The sequence below is a fragment of the Anas platyrhynchos genome, chromosome 6, assembly GCF_047663525.1.
Source record: "Anas platyrhynchos isolate ZD024472 breed Pekin duck chromosome 6, IASCAAS_PekinDuck_T2T, whole genome shotgun sequence".
Classification (NCBI taxonomy): domain Eukaryota; kingdom Metazoa; phylum Chordata; class Aves; order Anseriformes; family Anatidae; genus Anas; species Anas platyrhynchos.
The window spans coordinates 41,577,921-41,597,190 of NC_092592.1; the positions used below are offsets into that span (position 1 = coordinate 41,577,921).

Below are 19,270 nucleotides of genomic sequence, written 5' to 3' on the forward strand. Positions count from 1 at the left end.
TTTGTTCTTAAATGTTTGGAGTGTGACAAGGAGGAAGGTGGCGGCGTTATCTAAGTGACAGTTTAGAAGTCTGGATATATTTGCTGTGGTGTTTGGTCGGTTTCCCAGGTATCGGGGGAGAGGGGCTGACCGATTATCAAAGTGGCAGAACGGAGAGAGTCGCTTCTGTGTTGGTTTGGCCTTGAGCCCTTGGGAATTTGGTAAGAAGGGGGAGAGCGAATTTATTTAGGCCTCAATACCTTTTTGAGCCCCCATATTGATGGATACGTAGGAGTGATTCCTTGTTTTGTGCGAGCTTACTAACAAAGTGCATGAGAAAAATTGGCACTCGGCTTGAAATTCGGCCCTGCTGAAATGTAAATTTTGTGGAAAAGGTGGTACTGTTTGTCTAGAAGACGGAGGGCTGAGTGCTTCAGGTGTCTTCCTGAAGTCCTGTGGATTTCTGATTGGAACGGGGCTCATCAATAATCTGAAATAGTAACGTTTGTACGTGGACAGAAGAGTTGAATCCCAGAGAATTGGGACATTTGGGAAGAAGATTAGGAAAAGAGAGTAAAAACCTGTCACTGGAGCCCCAGGTGCGGCTAATGAGGGTGGTGATCTGGGCAGCCCCTCCTCATAAAAGGGCTGCACCTGGGTGAGGGTGGCAGCTGTGGGGCTGGTGGAGGAGGAAGGTGATGAGGGGGCTGTAGTTGCAGTTTGTCTGCCTTGCAGCCCCTCTGCTGCTCGGGGCAGCCAAGCTGGGTCCGGAAAGGTCTTTAGAGAAACCTTGGAGCACGGTGAGGTTACTGAGCGTTGCTGGGACCGTGGCAAGGAAGAAGGTGCGTGCAAGCGGGAGTTCCTGGGATCGTGGAAGTCCTGGGCAGCAGGGCTGCCTGTGTGCTGAGGCTGGCTGGGGAAGGGCTCGCTGAAAGTTGGGGTGGGCGGGTGGGCGTGCACAGGCACGGTGAGCCCCGTATGCGAGGAAAGCCCCGCACGTCTGTGCGCGTGCTGTCATTCGTCACGAATCTGAGCGACTCTTCCTGTAACGCCCTTGAGTCGACACATGGCAACTGCAGACAACATACAGCATTACACAGCAACTACAGCAATTGTACAACCCAAAGGACTGCCTGTTCTCACCCCAGATGCCCTTGAGGGTTTTCAGGCTGCCCCATACTTCTGCATCAGCTGCTGAGTGCACCCACGTCCTTGAGCAAAAGCAGCCCCATGGACGGCTTTGCCTTTGCCTGAGGCAGGCATAAGTCAGACCGTTTTCACCAGTATGGCTTTTTTTTTTTTTTTTTTTAATATGCACTGCAAGGACTTTATCCCTTTCTCCGCGTGTAGGAATTTTCATTGGGCAGAGCTAGCTCGACTGGCAGACTAACCAGGTGGCTGTTGCTACATGTGCATCCTACCTGGGCAGCCTGCTCTAAGGAACCTGCTTTGGCAGGGGGGTTGGACCCGATGATATTTCGAAGTCCCTTCGGGACCTCGGTGCACACCGAAGCGCAAGCATGGGTGTCGGTAGCCTAGTAACGGGCTGACTGGAAGGGTATTTTTTTTTTTTTCCTTCCGTGTAACAAACGGCACTCCTGGCAGGTGAGCAATTTAAGCAGCCGCAGCTGCAAGCACCGGCGCGGTTCAGAGGGCAGGGTGCGGGTCCGATGTCCCGCAGAGCCCCAGAGCGCCCGAAGGAAGGACACGGAGGTGCCGCGGGGGAGCCGGGGGAAAGCAGGGGGGGCCCGCGCGGGTCGCTTGGCGAGGCGGCGGCCGCGGCGCCCCCCGCGAGCCTTGGCCCGGCCGCACGGCGCCTGGCGGCGCGGCCTCGGCCCGGGCAGGCGGCTGCAGGGCGGGGCCGGGCCGCGGGGCGGGGCCGGCGGAGCTGCCCCTCCTCCGCGCCGGAAGGAAGAGGCGCCGGGGCGGCGGGAGCATTGCCGGGGCAGCGCCGGCGGCCCAGCAGCGCCATGACGTCGCTCCGCGCCTTCACCTGCGACGACCTGTTCCGCTTCAACAACATGTGAGGGACACCCCCTCCCCCCCGGCCCCGGCCCCGGCCCCGGCCCCGGCCCCGCAGCCTGGCCGGGCCCGCGCTGAGCGCCGCGCTCTCTCTCTCTCTCTCCCCCCCCCCCCCCCCTCGCTCTCCCCGCAGCAACCTGGACCCGCTGACGGAGACCGTATCCTTCCGCTGCCGCCGGCCGCCTGGCGGGAGGCCTCGGGGGGCGCCGCGCCGCTGTGGCCGTGCTCCTTAACTGGCGGCCGCAGTACGGGATCCCCTTCTACCTGCAGTACCTGGCGCACTGGCCCGAGTACTTCATCGTGGCGGAGGCGCCCGGCGGGGAGCTGATGGGTTACAGTGAGTGCTCCGGGGCCGCAGCGCTCGGCGGCGGCTCCGGCTGCTCTCGGGCCGCGGGGCGGGCGCGCTGCGAGCGGCGCTGAGCTCCGGGCGCGGGCTCGGGCTTCCCTTCGCCTGCCGAGAGCCAGCCCTGGGCCGGGGAGCCGAGCCTTGCCTTGCCTTGCCTTGCCTTGCCGCGGTGGCGTTCGCCAGCAGTACCCGCTACTCGGGCTGTCTGCCGGTTCGCCCTCCTCGTTATCGCTGCCCCGGCATCCCGGGAGGCCTTTGCAGAGACTGGGGAAATGGCCCGTTCTACGTGTTGAAGCCTAAAGCGTTGGTGCTGTGAGTGACGGGTGTTTCTGAAGTACTGCGTGCGACAGGAGGTTTGGAGGGTTGTTCACAATCTAACGCTTGTGTGGTGCTATGTAGAAACAAGCTCCAAAGACACCCCCGCTCCCCACCCGACTCTTCCCCCTCCCCCCAAAATAACAAACAAACAGAAAAACCCACCTCTTTTGGCTACATGTAACGTGTTTGCAGGGTCTAAGCTGTCTTTTGCCAGATTAGCAAAGCTGCCCAAGTTCTACCCCCTCAAAACGACCAGAAATTTCCTTTAGTTGCTAGGGTGATGAACTAGTTTTTTGGCTTGTAGCCCTCTGTTCTTCCATTATTCCAGTCAGACCCCGAATTCTGCTCGTTTAAAGACTCGTGAGAATTGCTTAAGGCTTTTATTTAGAAGGCACTCCTCAAAAAACAAGTTTTGAAAAATGATGTAACTTTTTTAATGCTAGTCGAGAGAATAGTGTAAAACGAGCAGAATGATGTCTGATGCAATGAAGCAGAACTGTATGAGAACCATCTGCATTGTCTGCGGTAGGTGAAGTTGGGTGTCAGAATAGGTTCTGTTAGCGTGCAGTTGGTGAAATCAGGAACTAGCATCTGGGGGTCTTTCCAGTAGAGCTTGGAATCCAGATGGAAATGTGACCTTCAGGGGCCTTTCCTGCCTTTCTCTGAAGCTCTGATATTTGACCTGTAACCGTACAGAGTTGCTAAGTCATAGAGCGATAATACAGACATGCCTTGTTCAGCTTTTCACCACAGTTGTTGCAGCATGTGTTCATATACTCCTCTGTAACGATGTACACCTGGGGTGCGTTGTCCCAGAGGTGCTGCTGTGCTGATACTCTGTATGTCCGCAGTAATGGGTAAAGCAGAAGGCTCTGTGGCCAGGGAAGAATGGCACGGACATGTTACTGCTCTCTCAGTTGCACCAGAATTTCGACGGCTGGGTTTGGCTGCCAAGTTGATGGAACTATTGGAAGAAATCTCAGAAAAGTGAGTATTACCCTTCTCTTTAAGCTGATCTTGTAAAGTGTTCTTTCTGTAGACTTTTGTCCCTGGTTTATGTATTTGTTTTACATGAAACATACCCAGACTCCTGGACTTCTCTATTAAATAGCGCCCCCAACTGACTGAAATTCCCTGTAGTTAGAGAACAAGAGCTAAAAACTTTGCTCGGCATTTTAAAATGTCTTGATTTCTATGAAAGCTCACTTGCCATGATGAATGGGAAGTAGTCTAAATTTCAGCAAAGACACAGTATAAACTATCCTTTTCTTGATATTTTGTGAAGTTCTTTTCCTACCAACAGTGTCTTCCACAGTGCCCCCAACATACTTGTTTAGCGGCTGTGGGCTTTGTGCAGGTTCCCTTGGACGCAATATTACGCAAATGTAGTGCTGCAGACAGTAACTTAGCCAGCATGAGATGGAAAATAAGCTTACTCGTACCTGCAGAAAATAAACACATTAGGGAAATGTCCCTAGCTCGTGCCAGTAGAGCAACCCTGTTGTGGTTGGTTGAATCCCCAGATTGCTTGATTCTTTGAAGAACTTGCATACTGAGGGCTGTCTCCTGTTAGGCAACTGAATTGTGAGACTGATTTTTCTTCCCCTGTTCATTTTGAAGGGGGCAGTCAGTCCCTAAGCTAGTGCAATGTAAATGCATCTAAAATACTGATTATAATTAAAATATTTATATATATATATATATATATATATACATACATATATATATATACACACACACATATATATTTATATTCATATAATATTTTATATATATATATATATATAATATATATAATTATTCATATATATATATATGAAAATGAGGCTTCTGTGGGTATTTGGCTGGCCCTGTTCTTTTTGTTAATAATTCTGAGTGTACTGGATGGTGTAGAAGATTGTTCATGTGACCAAAAAAAATAACTTCTGCCAATACTGGGCTTGTCCTGTGCTAAAAGGAATGCATCTGTTATTACAGCGTGAAACATACCTGATTAGTGTATTGCCTCATCAGACCTGTTCTTGGTTACATGTTGTGGGTTTTTAATTGGAAATATATTCACCTGCTCGTTCTTACTGTGTTTTGTTTATTTTTTAAAAGAAAGGGCGGATTTTTCGTTGATCTCTTTGTGAGAGTATCAAATCAGGTTGCGGTAAACATGTATAAGCAACTGGGCTACAGTGTGTACCGGACAGTGTTAGAGTACTATTCTGCTAGCAATGGAGAGCCTGACGAGGATGCTTATGGTAAGTACTTGTTCTACCCCCACGTTGAATGGAAAGATCCTCTTGTGTGTCCCAGGGTTGTCCCTGTGTTTTGTGTATAGGGAAAAAGTTAAGGTGGTTGTTGTTTAATGGGATTTTACTTCTTCCTTTAGATAGCTTTTCCTGCTGAGGATTAATATCTGTTAAAAAAATCAACCTTGTGGTTTGCACGTTGCATTGTATCCACGGTAAAATAAAATACCAGATGAGTAAGCTATCCAGTACAAAGACATGTTATTCTGTGAGTAAGGATAAATAACATTCGGTTACTTATCTAATGGAAAGAATGCTCCTGGCTGTGGAGGAATCGTTAAGTGAGGCAGGACATGTGAATGTTGAGCAGTTGGGAGACAATGGGCTGGTGAAGCACCATACTCAACTCACATGAGCCTTGGCACGTATGCAGCTGGCTGAGAGCCAATCAGGCTCAAGGACACGATGCCCTTGGGCCATCGGGAAAGTCCCTGAGGTGGGACAAGTAGCCAAAAGAAGGAGGACCAGACTGAAAAGCCCGGGAAGTGTTAACCAATCCTGAGCTTAGTTTCTGCAATATGTATGAGTTGATTATGTTCGAACTAGATAAAAGACGACTGAGCTATCCATAAAGGTTGAAGTTCACTGTTCACTCATATTGAGCGTCTGGGTCTTCCTTCCGTCGGCAACAAATTGGCGCCCGAACAGGGACAGGTCTGAACAGGATTTGGACACTGCTGGCAGTGATCCACGGCCACGGTTGGACGGAATAAAGGAGAAGCCGGTCCTGCAACGCAGCCCAGGAGGTGGAAGGGACAAGAATCCCCGCACCCGCGCCGGGAAGGTGCGCGCGAAGGTCAAAGGGAGTCCCCGCACCCGGGATGAGCCTATTTAGGGTCCCGCCGGAAAAGCGCCGCCGAGGTCTTTGCAAAGGCTGCAGTCGACGTATATAAAGGTATGAAAAGATAAGCGGCGTATTATTTGCTCAAATGCTTTTTAGAAAAGCGGAGCATTTTAGATATAGATTGTAGAAAAAGATTTGCCAGGGTTATTAGTATATGGGATAGCTAAGGGTTGTTTTACAAGTCCTGATACAGTTTTTGAACAAACAGAGTGACGTAAATTTGGAAATAAATTGTTTGATGATGTTAGGAACGATGTTAAGTTTACTGGGAGATTTGATGAGGCCATGGAGAATAGTGGCTAATGCATTAGCCACACATAAAGATGAACAAAGAGTTGCCGCTGCTGCAACAGAGTGGTTAGGACCACCAAGCAGGGTTAGTAATGTTAATCCACAGCAAATAAATATGGAAGGAACAGATTGCCCGTTGCCACCTTCCGTTAGAACTTCTACTATTACACAGGGGGCCTCGGGAATTTCGGGGGTGCCTGTGACAATGTCCTCTGTAGCGGAGGAGGAGCTCTCACTACCAACAGCTCCAACTGCTCCAATAGAAAGTGAGAAAGGAGCAAGTGAAAGGACCAGTGCTAACTCATTTCTATCAAATATAAATCCCTTCACAACGGGGGCGCAGGGAAGAGAAGGTCTGCAGCCATCGAAAGCCTTTGCTGTTACGCCCCCTGTTGAGCGATGGAGGCAAATAGCAAATGAGGCACTGCGTGAAGGGAATTATGAAACGGCAGCACAGTTAACACAAGCTTTTCCGGTAGTATACTCGCCAACACATGCACAGGGTAATGTGACCGTTAATATGACAAATTTAGATTGGAAACTATTAACTCAATTGCGATCTACCGTAAATGATTCTGGTTTAAAGGGGGAACCTACTCGGCAAATGTTAGATTATATTTGGGGAACAAATATATTGCTCCCCGGGGACATACGTGGTATAATGAAGCTGATCCTAACACAACATCAACAGCTTCTTTTTAATGCGCATTGGCAAAGTGTTTGTCAAGAGGCAGTAGCTGTGATAAGGGCACCTGGAGATCCGTTGTATGGTGTCACGTTGGAGGAATTGATGGGACTGGGACCATATTATAGATTAGAGACACAAGCATTGCTGGGTCCAGACAAAGCTAAAGAATCAATGAGATTGGCTCGAAGAGCCTTGGACCAAATTAGAGAGCCAGGGGGGATACCATCCTATATGGGCATCAAGCAAGGAAGGGAGGAACCATTTGGGTTGTTTATTGATCGAGTAGCAAACGCAATACAAGCGGCTACGGTACCTGATTATCTAAAGGGCACTATTCTAAAGCAGTGTGCAATTCAAAACTGCAACCCTTCAACTCGTAGTATATTAGCTACGTTACCGGGAACTTGGACAATCGAGGAAGGGTTGGAAAGAATGGCTCAGGTACCAGTAGGCCCACAGGCTATGTTAGTAGAGGCACTAAAGCAATTAGGTGACAGCATGCGAGAACAGGCACAGGCTGTGAAAGAGCATGTTCAGTCTACACAGAGTCAGGTCCTTGCAGCTCTTGCTCCTTTGCAAACCGCCGGTGGTCCAGTACCACCCCCTAGTAACCAATTACCACACCGCTGCCGATGTTATCGTTGTGGTGCTTTTGGACACGTGAGACGACACTGCAAAGCTGGGGCAGTATGGTGCTCAAATTGTCAGTCGAACAATCACAAGGAAGCGGCATGTCGACGCAACATGCCGGGAAACGGCCGGAACAGCGGCAAGAGTCGCAAACGCCTCCAGGGGCCGCTCCACTCCCGGCCCCGACCCCGGCACCGGCCGGGGCAACATGGCCGTGGGCGGCCACAGGGCCGGTCTCGGTCCCTGTGCCCGAAGTTTCCCAAGCCCGCCCCGCCGAGGCGGAGGCGGAGGATGCAGCAGGACGGCGCGGAGCGGGGCGGCTTCCCGTGGCCGGAGCCGCTGCCCGTGGGCGGCCCGGTGCTGCCGTTCCGCCGCCCGCGCCGCGGGGAGCGCGGACGGTTCGACTGCGGTGCGCGTGTCAGGGCGAAGTTCAGCAGGATGGTGGAGGCCGTGGACAAGACGAAGGAGAAGCGGCTCGACAGGCTGACCGGGGAGCTGGCCCAGAAGACGGCGGAGCTGCTGGAGGTGCGGGAGGCCTTTGTGCAGCTCTCGCAGAAGCAGCAGGAGGTGCAGCGGAGGGAGCAGGTGCTCAGCAGGCAGGTGGACATGGCAGTGGAGATGATCGCGGCCTTAAAGCAGCGCCTCAGCAAGTTCGAGGAGGAGACAGAAAAAGAATTGCAGGGAAAAGCCAGGCTCCAGCACTTCATTGAGAACCTGCTGCAGCGCATGGACCTGGCAGAGAGGCAGCTAGAGTATTACCAAAACCAGCAGATCGCCTGCAGCTGTATAGCAGATGTTACATGCTCTTTCCTAACTAGTAATCATGTGTCTCATCCATTTGTGGTGAATGGTCAGTGGCAAAAAGAAAAGGGGGAGAGTAAGGGGCGGCAAAGACAGAAATGGTACCAGGAGGATGCCACTGACACTGATGGCACGGGTAATAGCAGTAGTATAAGTGACACAGGTGCGGGGCGGCAGGCACCAGTGTCCTGGAAATGTGATGGTGAAAAGGACTGTGACAGTGCAGAAGATGAAGAGAATTGCGGCATTGTGACTTGTAGTGCAGCAGAATTTACATGCAGTAGTGGGCAATGTATTTCCAAAAGCTTTGTCTGCAATGGTCAAGGTGACTGCTCCGACCACTCGGATGTATCTTTGGAGCAGTGTGGCCGCCAGCCTGCACCTCTGGTGAGGTGTTACGTGAGTGAGGTGCAGTGCGGCTCAGGTGAAAAAGACTATGACAGAGATCCTGATTGCAAGGATGGAAGTGATGAAATTAACTGCCCTTCTCAGACTTGCAGGCCAGACCAGTTCAGATGTGAAGATGGGAACTGTGTTTATAGGAGTAGGCAGTGCAGTGGTGTGAGAGACTGTCTGGATGGCACTGATGAAGCAAACTGTAACAATGTTATTCAGTGCTCTGGACCTGGCAAATTCAAGTGCAGAAGTGGAGAATGCATAGATATCAATAAAGTGTGTAACCAGCAGAGGGACTGCAAGGACTGGGGTGATGAGCCCCTGAAGGAATGCAACATAAATGAATGTGACTGTCCAGCTGGGTTTGAGTTTGTAGACAAGAGAAACTGTGGAGATTTTGATAAATGTCAAAACCCTGGTATCTGTAGTCAAATATGTATCAACCTGAAAGGTGGCTACAAATGTGAACGTAGCCGTGGATATCAGATGATTCCTGCTACAGGAACCTGGAAAAGGCCATACCTGTACAAAAGTACAAAGAACACCTGTGATTACAATGACGCTGCTAAGCAGGGTTTAGGGGTTCATAGCATGGAGATGATGAGGAACCACCCGCAACACGTCATTACATTAAGTCTGAAAATGATAATAAATGTATTATGAGAGTACTATACCGAGATATGAAAACGGGACAATGGCTGGGGCCTGCTGACGTGATTTATATGGGGCGAGGTTATGTGTGTATCTCTTCCCCTACAGGGCCAACCTGGGTGCCTAGTCGGTGTGTTAAACCAGCCATTGAAGAAAAGTCATCAAGTACGAATAACAGCAACCATGGCTGATCTAACGGCACAAGGGATTCTGGTTGCATTACCTTTGACAATGACGGTTGGACGTAATAGTGCCATCCTAAGCAAAATCGATCCTCAAACCAATATGTGGGTCACTTGGGCAAATTAAACCAGACAAAGTTCATTTTGCCTATTCCTCGCTTCTGCGTCTGATCCTTTGTTGATGAGTTGATTATGTTTGAAATGGTTAAGGGATCATACGCAAAAAAAAAATTGTAGTACAAGATAGTTGGTTTGAAGGTTGGTTTAAATCTGTTTTTGGGAACATGGGTGGATGGTTTTTTCTTCGTCAAAGAGGAACTTCGTTTTCTACTTATAGTTATATTGATTATAGTTGCTGCAAAATAAAAACGGGGGAATTGTGGAGGAATCGTTAAGTGAGGCAGGACATGTGAATGTTGAGCAGTTGGGAGACAATGGGCTGGTGAAGCACCGTACTCAACTCACATGAGCCTTGGCACGTATGCAGCTGGCTGAGAGCCAATCAGGCTCAAGGACACGATGCCCTTGGGCCATCGGGAAAGTCCCTGAGGTGGGACAAGTAGCCAAAAGAAGGAGGACCAGACTGAAAAGCCCGGGAAGTGTTAACCAATCCTGAGCTTAGTTTCTGCAATATGTATGAGTTGATTATGTTCGAACTAGATAAAAGACGACTGAGCTATCCATAAAGGTTGAAGTTCACTGTTCACTCATATTGAGCGTCTGGGTCTTCCTTCCGTCGGCAACACCTGGCAGGTGCCTGGACTTCTTCCTGATGCCACTGGGAAGAGGAATGGCTGTGCTTTCCTTCTTCCTTTCTCTTCCCTCCTTTTCTGTGACAGTCCTTCCCCCCCCTCCCCCCCCCGCTTTTGTTTTGTTGTCCCTTGATTATGCGGACTTGAGGAATTGTTTTTCTCAGCCAATTAAAATCTTACAGAGGCTAATGGTCCACAGTGACAGAGAATTGGGTGGCCTTTTCAATTTAAAGGATAAAGGACATGGTAATTTCAAGTACTGTGTTAACAAAATAGGAGTACTAGGTGCTTGTTATTGCAAGGTATTTTTTCCTGTAAGCGTCCTCCACGAAAGCTTCTTTGGGCTTGCTGTGTATCTTTTCTGTTCATCCATTCATCTTTTCAGTTTAAAGTAACATACAAAATACAAAGGCTGTGGACAGACAACTACAGTTGTTGCAGATCTTTTTCCTCTTGCTACAGATATGAGAAAAGCTCTTTCCAGAGATACGGAGAAGAAATCTATTATACCTCTTCCTCATCCTGTGAGACCGGAAGACATTGAGTAACTGTAAATTGTGATTCTCAGGCATCATGCTCAGAATTTTGGATTGCTTTTCTGTCTACCTTACAGATGAGAAAACATAGCCGCAATGTTTTTTTTTCTCATGAAATACCAAAAGCAATATTGAGAAGTTTACTTACACCGTCTTTATTGGTAATAGCTGCAGACTTGTGAACTTCCGCTAGTGAATTTTCTTTTTAAATATTGGTAATGCAGAGACTATTAAATGGAATCACCTGGTGACATGGTGCACGGTGTGTGTTTTTTTATTTTTCTCAAATCAAAAATAACTGGCCAGTAATAGTAAAACTCCTAAAAAAGCTATTATTCATGACCAGTGAAAATATTATTGTACAATACACAGGAAGAGGGACAAGGGGAGGTAGTGTATTAATACTTTCATAGAAAAAACACCTGTTACAGACAATTTGGACATTTTTCTCAAGTTCTGTGGCACAAGGAGGGGCTGAACTCAATTTGGTCCACGCTCAATGGGGAAAATCCAGGCAAATAAAGAACTCAAGGATTCCCATCTACGGAGGACCTGATTCAAGACCAGTTCTTGGTACCATACATAAACTTGGAATGCTGCATCCACTGAAATAAGGCACAGTAAGGGTTTCTTGCGTTCTGAGCCAATACTGCAGGTATTTAACCTAAGGGTGGAACGCCACCTGCTGGTGAGAAGTAAATACTGCAGGCGGCCGAACGCCACGCATAAGCGGTGGCGCCCGCGGGCGCCCACTGCCGCCACCTGCTGTTAGGAAGGGGGTACTGCAGGCGGCCGGTCGCCGCGAACGCGATCTCTGCCGCCACCTGCTGGTGGAAAACGAGTACTGCAGGCAGCCGGGGGGCGCGTATACGCAGTATTCCCCGCGGGCGCCCTCTGCCGCCACCTTCTGGTGTTAAGAGAGTACTGCAGGCGGCCGGCGGCCGCGCATGCGCGGTAGCGCGCTCGGGCGGCCTCTGCCGCCACCTGCTGGTGGGAAATGGTTACTGCCGGCGGTCGGTGGCCACGCATGCGCGTTGCTTATTACGTCTCTTTGATGTGTAATTTCCTACGCTCCTAGATTTTTCTTCATATGTAAATGAAAGGTTCGTGCTAATTCCCGTTGAAAATATTTCATTTACTTTCTTGGTTGTATTGTCCTTTCTATGTTCAAAGCTGAGTCAAAAATACGGTAAATTTTGCTTCTAGAAACACCGCAGTTCTTTTGTCTGCACTCCGCATGCTGTAAACTAGGGATAGGTGACAAATAAATAAAAAAATAAATAAAAGAACACAGCTGCTGCTCCTGCTCTCTTTCTTGGTTTTTGCCCCCTCCTCTTTCCCAGGTGATTGGGTTTGGGTGCTGGGCAGGGCCAAATGTTATACGAGCCCTAGGCATTCTATCAGAGAGCTCCTTCTGCGTGGGCTGCTCTTTGGGGTCGGTGCTTTGTTTATTCTTCTGTTAGCTACATGCAGGGTTCTTTTCGTGGGTCAGAGTCTTGTACGATATTTTAGAGGAAACCAATCTAGTAGTACGTGCATTTATTGCAAGAAGCTCTTTGGAGGTGATTAATTGTTATAGCACTTTTATGGATAGGATGTCAATGTTATTTTGTGTGTTTGCTTTGTTGTTCTATGTCCCTCATGATTTTTGCAGGGTTATAGGGCAGATGCCACCAGGTCTACCCCTTTTGTTGTTTTTGTTTTGTTTGATTTATTTTTCTTATTTTCTTTTTCGGAAGGGGGTTTGGGATTTGAGCGTCCTATTTTTTGGGGTTTGGGATTTGAGCGTCTTAATTTTGTGGGCTTGGGCGCTGTGAGCGTCTTAAGTGTTTGGGTTAGGGCTTTTAGGCATAGGTCTTCAGGGGTTTAGTTTGGGTTAGGTCTGTAGGGGTTTCGAGGATTTTTAGGGTTAGGGCTTGCGGCTTTTTTGGGTAAGGGCTAGGGTTCCAGGGAGTGCTGTTAAATGTAGTTCTCGACAACTCGGCCTCTGATTGGCCGTGCCGGCTGTGCAGGGAATGCTGGTAGGTGCAGTTTTCCGTCACAAGGCTTCCGGTAGGCCGCGTTGAGTGCCCAGAGCATGCCGGGAAATGTAGTTCCGGGACTCCGGACTTCTGGGAGGCCATGTTGAGCGCCCAGAGCATACCGGGAAATGTAGTTCTGGGACTCCGGACTTCCGGGAGGCCATGTTGAGCGCCCAGAGCATACCGGGAAATGCAGTTCTGGGACTCCGAACTTCCGGAGGCCATGTTGAGCGCCCAGAGCATACCGGGAAATGCAGTTCTCGGGGACTAGGGCTGGGGCTAGGGTTAGAGTTTAGGGTGAGGGTTGGGGTTAGGGTTAGGGCTAGTGAATGCTGGTTCTCTGTGTTTGCAGATGACGGTGAGCGTGTTTAAACTAATTCCAGTTGAAGAAGTTTCAGTTACTTGCTTGGTGACATTATCAGTTCAACATTAAAAGCTGCAGCAAAAGCAAAAGGGGATTTTTGCTTCTAGAAACACCCCAGTTCTCCTGTCTGCACTCTGCATGCTGTTGAGCTAAGCCTTATAAATAAGTAAATAAACCAGAGGTGCTGCTGCTCCTCTTTTTGCTTTTTTGTGCTTTCCCCGCATGCGACCTCTGCCGCCCCCTGCTGGTGGAAAACGTGTACTGCAGGCGGCCGGGGGCGCGCATGCGCGGTGACGCCCGCGGGCGCCCTCTGCTGCTACCTCCTGGTGGAAAACAAGTACTGCAGGCGGCCGGGGGCCGCGCATGCGCCTTGCTTATTACGTCTTTTTTTTTTTTTTGATGTGTAATTTCCTACGCTCCTAGATTTTTCTTCATGTGTAAATGAAAGGTTCGTGCTAATTCCCGTTGAAAATATTTCATTTACTTTCTTGGTTGTATTGTCCTTTCTATGTTCAAAGCTGAGTCAAAAATACGGTAAATTTTGCTTCTAGAGAACGCCACAGTTCTTTTGTCTGCACTCCGTATGCTGTAAACTAGGGGTAGGGAAAAATAAATAAATAAATAAATAAAAGAACACCGCTGCTGCTGTTCCTGCTCTCTTTCTTGTGGTTTGCCCCTCCTCTCTCCCAGATGATTGGGTTTGGGTGCTGGGCGGGGCCAAATGTTATACGAGCCCTAGGCATTCTATCAGAGAGCTCCTTCTGCGTGGGCTGCTCTTTGGGGTCGGTGCTTTGTTTATTCTTCTGTTAGCTACATGCAGGGTTCTTTTCGTGGGTCAGAGTCTTGTACGATATTTTAGAGGAAACCAATCTAGTAGTACGTGCATTTATTGCAAGAAGCTCTTTGGAGGTGATTAATTGTTGTAGCACTTTTATGGATAGGATGTCAATGTTATTTTGTGTGTTTGCTTTGTTGTTCTATGTCCCTCATGATTTTTGCAGGGTTATAGGGCAGATGCCACCAGGTCTACCCCTTTTGTTGTTTTTGTTTTGTTTGATTTATTTTTCTTATTTTCTTTTTCGGAAGGGGGTTTGGGATTTGAGCGTCCTATTTTTTGGGGTTTGGGATTTGAGCATCTTAATTTTGTGGGTGTGGGATTTGAGCGTCTTCAGTGTTTGGGTTAGGGCTTTTAGGCATAGGTCTTCAGGGGTTTAGTGTGGTGGATAGTTTGGGTTAGGTCTGTAGGGGTTTCGAGGATTTTTAGGGTTAGGGCTTGCGGCTTTTTTGTGTAAGGGCGGCAAGGGCTAGGGTTCCAGGGAGTGCTGTTAAATGTAGTTCTCGACAACTCGGCCTCTGATTGGCCGTGCCGGCTGTGCAGGGAATTCTGGTAGGTGCAGTTTTCCGTCACAAGGCTTCCGGTAGGCCGCGTTGGGTGCCCAGAGCATGCCGGGAAATGTAGTTCCGGGACTCCGGACTTCCGGGAGGCCATGTTGAGCGCCCAGAGCATACCGGGAAATGCAGTTCTGGGACTCCGAACGTCCGGGAGGCCATGTTGGGCGCCCAGAGCATACCGGGAAATGCAGTTCTCGGGGACTAGGGCTGGGGCTAGGGTTAGAGTTTAGGGTGAGGGTTGGGGTTAGGGTTAGGGGTTAGGGTTAGGGCTAGTGAATGCTGGTTCTCTGTGTTTGCAGATGACGGTGAGCGTGTTTAAACTAATTCCAGTTGAAGAAGTTTCAGTTACTTGCTTGGTGACATTATCAGTTCAACATTAAAAGCTGCAGCAAAAGCAAAAGGGGAGTTTTGCTTCTAGGAACACCACAGGTCTCTTGTCTGCTCTCGGAATGTTTTTGAGATAAACCAGATTTTAAAAAACAAAGGAAAAAAAAACACATCTGCTTCTTTTGCTCTCTTCCTACTTTCTCATGCTTTGCCCTGATTAAGGAGGTATTGGGGAGGCATTGGGGAGGCAAGGACAATCCCCAGACAAGGACTGTATATCTCGAAACAAGACACTGGAACTCATGATAAGGAAGCGGCAGACGGACAGAGAAACAAACGTAAGGACTATAAATCTCAAAACTGGACATTGGAATTCATTATAAAGATACAACAAACGGAAGAATTGGCAACAACCAGCTCTCGCAATTAAGAAATGTGCCAATTCAGCAGATTCCTGACCAAAGGTGAAAAGTACACTGTGAGGAAGACTCGGGGTCTTCCTCCCAAAGACCCCTGCCCACGTCCCAAAGACCCCTGCCCACAATTCTTGGAAGGCTCTACGCAGGCGCAAGGTGCCAAAAGGCTAATTAGCATGAGAAGCGAGGGAAGGCGGGGATAGGTAATGCATATGTATAGGCGCTTGTAGAATATTGATAGATTGATTGTATAAATTCAAGACTGCTTTCCGCTTTGGGTATGCACGATAGGTGGAGAGATCCCCCGTGCATCCAGCGCTGCAATAAAGAATATACCACTTAAAGGAATTTCGGCTTCGATCTTTGAATCAATCTGGCACCCCAGATGGGACTACCTCTCTGCCGGTCCGCAGGACCCGCTGGGGACAGGACTCCCTAGGGTACCCCCGGGATTTCCCGGGGGGACTCCTCGACTCACCGGATCACTGCGGAGGCAGACAAGGACCCCATCATTGTAAGTGAGTATATTCTTTATTCTGGTTTGGTTTTCTGGTAGACCGGTCATCTGGGACTGTCCAGTAAGTCGGAAATTGATCTTCTGCAGGACAGTATTTGGGATATACTTTGTGGTTAGTACCACAAGTATATCTGGGGACCTTGAGGTCCATCTGTATCTGGAACTGTCTGTAAGTCGGAAGGTGATCTTCTGCGAGGCAGTGTTTGGTATATACTTTGTGGTAAGCACCATAAGTATATTTGGGGACCTTAAGGAAAGAGCTCGCTTTAAGGTCCATCTGGAATTGTGTTGTCTATTTCGGTTTTCTGACTCATGGAGTATGGTATTTAACTCTGGTTATTGTTACTGTGATTTTGGCTATTTTTCTGGTGGTAATAGTAGGTTCGTGACATTGTTATAAGAGAGATATCGTTACGGTGTTACACAGTTCGGTTTTCTGACTTATCGCATGTGGAATTTGACTCTGACTATTGTTATTGTGATTTTAGCAATATTGCTGGTAATAGTAGCTTTGTGACGTCGCTACTGAAAGATATTGCGTGCCTGTAATTTTGTGAGTGATACGTTTTTGTGATACATTTTTGTAAGTGATATGTGTATTCTGAAAGTGTGAACTGGAAAACGGGGGGGGCACACAAGCAGTGAAATTTTAAAGAAAAGTGCGTTAGGATGTGTTTTGAGTCACTGGAAGGATATTGGAGGATCTGCCGGCGAAAGTGTGAACAGGAAAACATTGATAAAATATTGTAATCAATGGTGGCCGCTTTATAAGCTGGAATGTGGAGAAAAGTGGCCCCTAAATGGAACTTTAAACTCTAATGTTTTGCTACAGTTAATGTTGGTTTTGAGAAGGAGAATAGGATGAAATGTTGTATACAGATGTTGTTTCAGCATCTTGGTGGGAAAACGTGCGGAATTAAGTTGGCCCCTGACTGAGCCTTTGATGTTGGCATTAGAGAAGTACAGGCTGGAGAAAGATAAAGGAAGTGTTAAAAGGGTTGTTGAAAGTGTTAAAGGTGTTTGAAGTTGAATGAGCAGGGAAAGAGGATGTAGGAATGTTAATAGTTCTGCCTCTGCTCTAGGCAGAGATCTTAAAATCATGGGTGTTAGCCCTTTGGGGCAAAGGGATCATGATGGGTCCGAGAGAGAGTTGTTATGGAAACAGAAAAGCAGTTAACTCTTAAAACAACCTGAGTTCATGTGCGAGCTCAGATTACCGATGGGACCGCTCAGGGAACTGTGGACAACTGCATTCCCCTGACCGACCCCACTGAGACCCTAATCATCACGAAAATTATGAACGGCTAAGTAAATACTAAAATCTGGATGAATTGGGAATTGAGAATATGCTTCCAACAAGGTCTAAAAGAAACCCCTATGGAATTTTTGGACCAACTCTGAAATGTAATGAAAATAAATAAATAAATAAAACAAAATGGTTTGGACCTGGCTTCGGAGGACAAATTGACTAGCCTTTTTCTAGGGTAATCATTGGTCCCTGATTTCAACAGGAATAACGGGGACCTGGGGAATCTACCCTAGCGGATCCTCCACTGATTATAATGAAGCTAGGGGAGGAATGGAAGTGAAATTTCTTATTGATATGGGGCAACGTATTCAGTTCTAAATCAAGCATTAATGCCTTCACAGAATTATTATGTTAGGGTAAAAGGTGTGTTGTGGTTTAACCCGGCTGGCAGCTAAACACCACGCAGCCGTTCGCTCCCCCTCCCCCTCCCTCTCTGGGACAGGGAAGAGAAATGGAAAGTGAAGCCCGTGAGTTGAGATAAAGACAGTTTAATAAGACAAAATAATAATAATAATAGTGATAATACAATGATGATAATAGTACCACTACTAATAATGTGTACAAACAAGTGATGCACAATGCAATTGCTCACCACCCACTGACCAATGCCCAGCCTAACCCCGGGCAGTCCGGCCCCCTCCCCCGGCTAGCCAACCCTATATATTGTTTAGCATGACGTCAGATGGTATGGAATACCCCTTTGGCTAGTTTGGGTCACCTGTCCTGGGTCTGTCCCTTCCTAGCTCTTACTGCACCCCCAGCCTGCCTGTTGGCAGGACAGAGCAAGAAGCTGAGATGTCCTTGGCTTGGTATAAGCACTGCTCTGCAACAATTAAAACATCAGGGTGTTATCAACACTCTTCTCATCCTAAGCCAAAACGTAGCATTCTACCAGCTACTAGGAAAAAAATTAACTCTATTCTAACTGAAACCAGGACAAGGTGTAACCGAAAAGGCTTATTTTTGTGAACCTTTGAAGTACAAGTTAGGGAAACAATGGGGCATACACAGATTTTTATATACGCCTAACTCCTCATGGGCACTCTTAGGTAGAGATTTATTAGAGCAATTAGGAGCAGAAATTGTCGTTGAAAAAGGGAAAATGAAATTAAGAATAGGAGAAGAACAACTAATAAATGTGTTAAGCTTGGCACTAATACAAACTGACCCTAAAAATGAAATACCCTTAGAGATCATAAATCAAGTATATCCAGGAGTTTGGGCCACTGAAGTTCCTGGAAGAGCTAAAAATGTGACCCCAATAATTATTAAATTAAAGCCAGGAGAAAAACCTGTTAAGGTTAAGCAATATCCTTTGAGGATAGAAGATAGGAAAGGAATTAAAGAGATAATTGATAGATTTATACAGTATGGATTATTGATTGAATGCGAATCAGAATACAATACACCCATATTGCCAATTAAAAAGGCAGATGGGAAAAGATATAGGCTAGTTCAGGATCTGAGGGCCATAAATAAGATCACTGAGGATATACATCCAGTAGTGGCAAACCCTTATACTTTGCTGACTAAATTAAAGAATAGTCAAGTCTGGTTTACCGTACTGGATTTAAAAGATGCCTTCTTCTGCCTACCTTTAGCCACTGAAAGCCAAAACCTATTTGCCTTTGAATGGGAAAACCCTGACTCAGGCAGAAAGACACAGTTAACGTGGACAGTGCTACCACAAGGATTCAAGAATAGCCCCACTATTTTTGGAAACCAATTAGCAAAGGAACTTGAAACATGGATACCTCCGGACACTGAAGGGGCTTTGTTACAATATGTAGATGATCTCTTAATAGCTACCGAGACTAAAGAGAGTTGTATTCAATGGACTGTAAGTCTCCTTAATTTTCTGGGTTTAAATGGATATCGAGTCTCTCAACAGAAAGTCCAGCTGGTTCAACAACACGTGACCTACTTGGGATTTGGAATTTCGGGAGGTCAGCGAGAAATAGGAACTGAACGTAAGGAAGTCATTTGCCGGACTCCAGAACCTCAAACGGTAAAGGAGCTACGAACCTTTCTAGGAATGACAGGTTGGTGTCGCCTTTGGATTTATAATTATGGACTAATGGTAAAGCCTCTATATGAATTGATAAAGAGTAATCAGTCAAAGTTAGTCTGGACTGGAGAAGCACGAAACGCCTTTAAAAAACTTAAACAAGAATTGATGCAAGCTCCAGCT

General features: G+C 47.6%; 1 protein-coding gene across 1 annotated transcript; it reads left to right on the forward strand.

The window, feature by feature from the left end:
- Positions 1 to 1,865: 1,865 nt before the first annotated feature.
- LOC139998616 (N-alpha-acetyltransferase 20) lies at positions 1,866 to 11,222 on the forward strand. Its single transcript, XM_072039977.1, has 6 exons — positions 1,866 to 2,002; positions 2,135 to 2,159; positions 2,248 to 2,338; positions 3,517 to 3,652; positions 4,766 to 4,911; positions 10,660 to 11,222. The coding sequence occupies exons 1-6, from the start codon at positions 1,950 to 1,952 to the stop codon at positions 10,743 to 10,745; spliced, it is 537 nt and encodes a 178-aa protein (XP_071896078.1). The 5' UTR covers positions 1,866 to 1,949; the 3' UTR covers positions 10,746 to 11,222.
- The last annotated feature ends 8,048 nt before the right edge of the window (positions 11,223 to 19,270 follow it).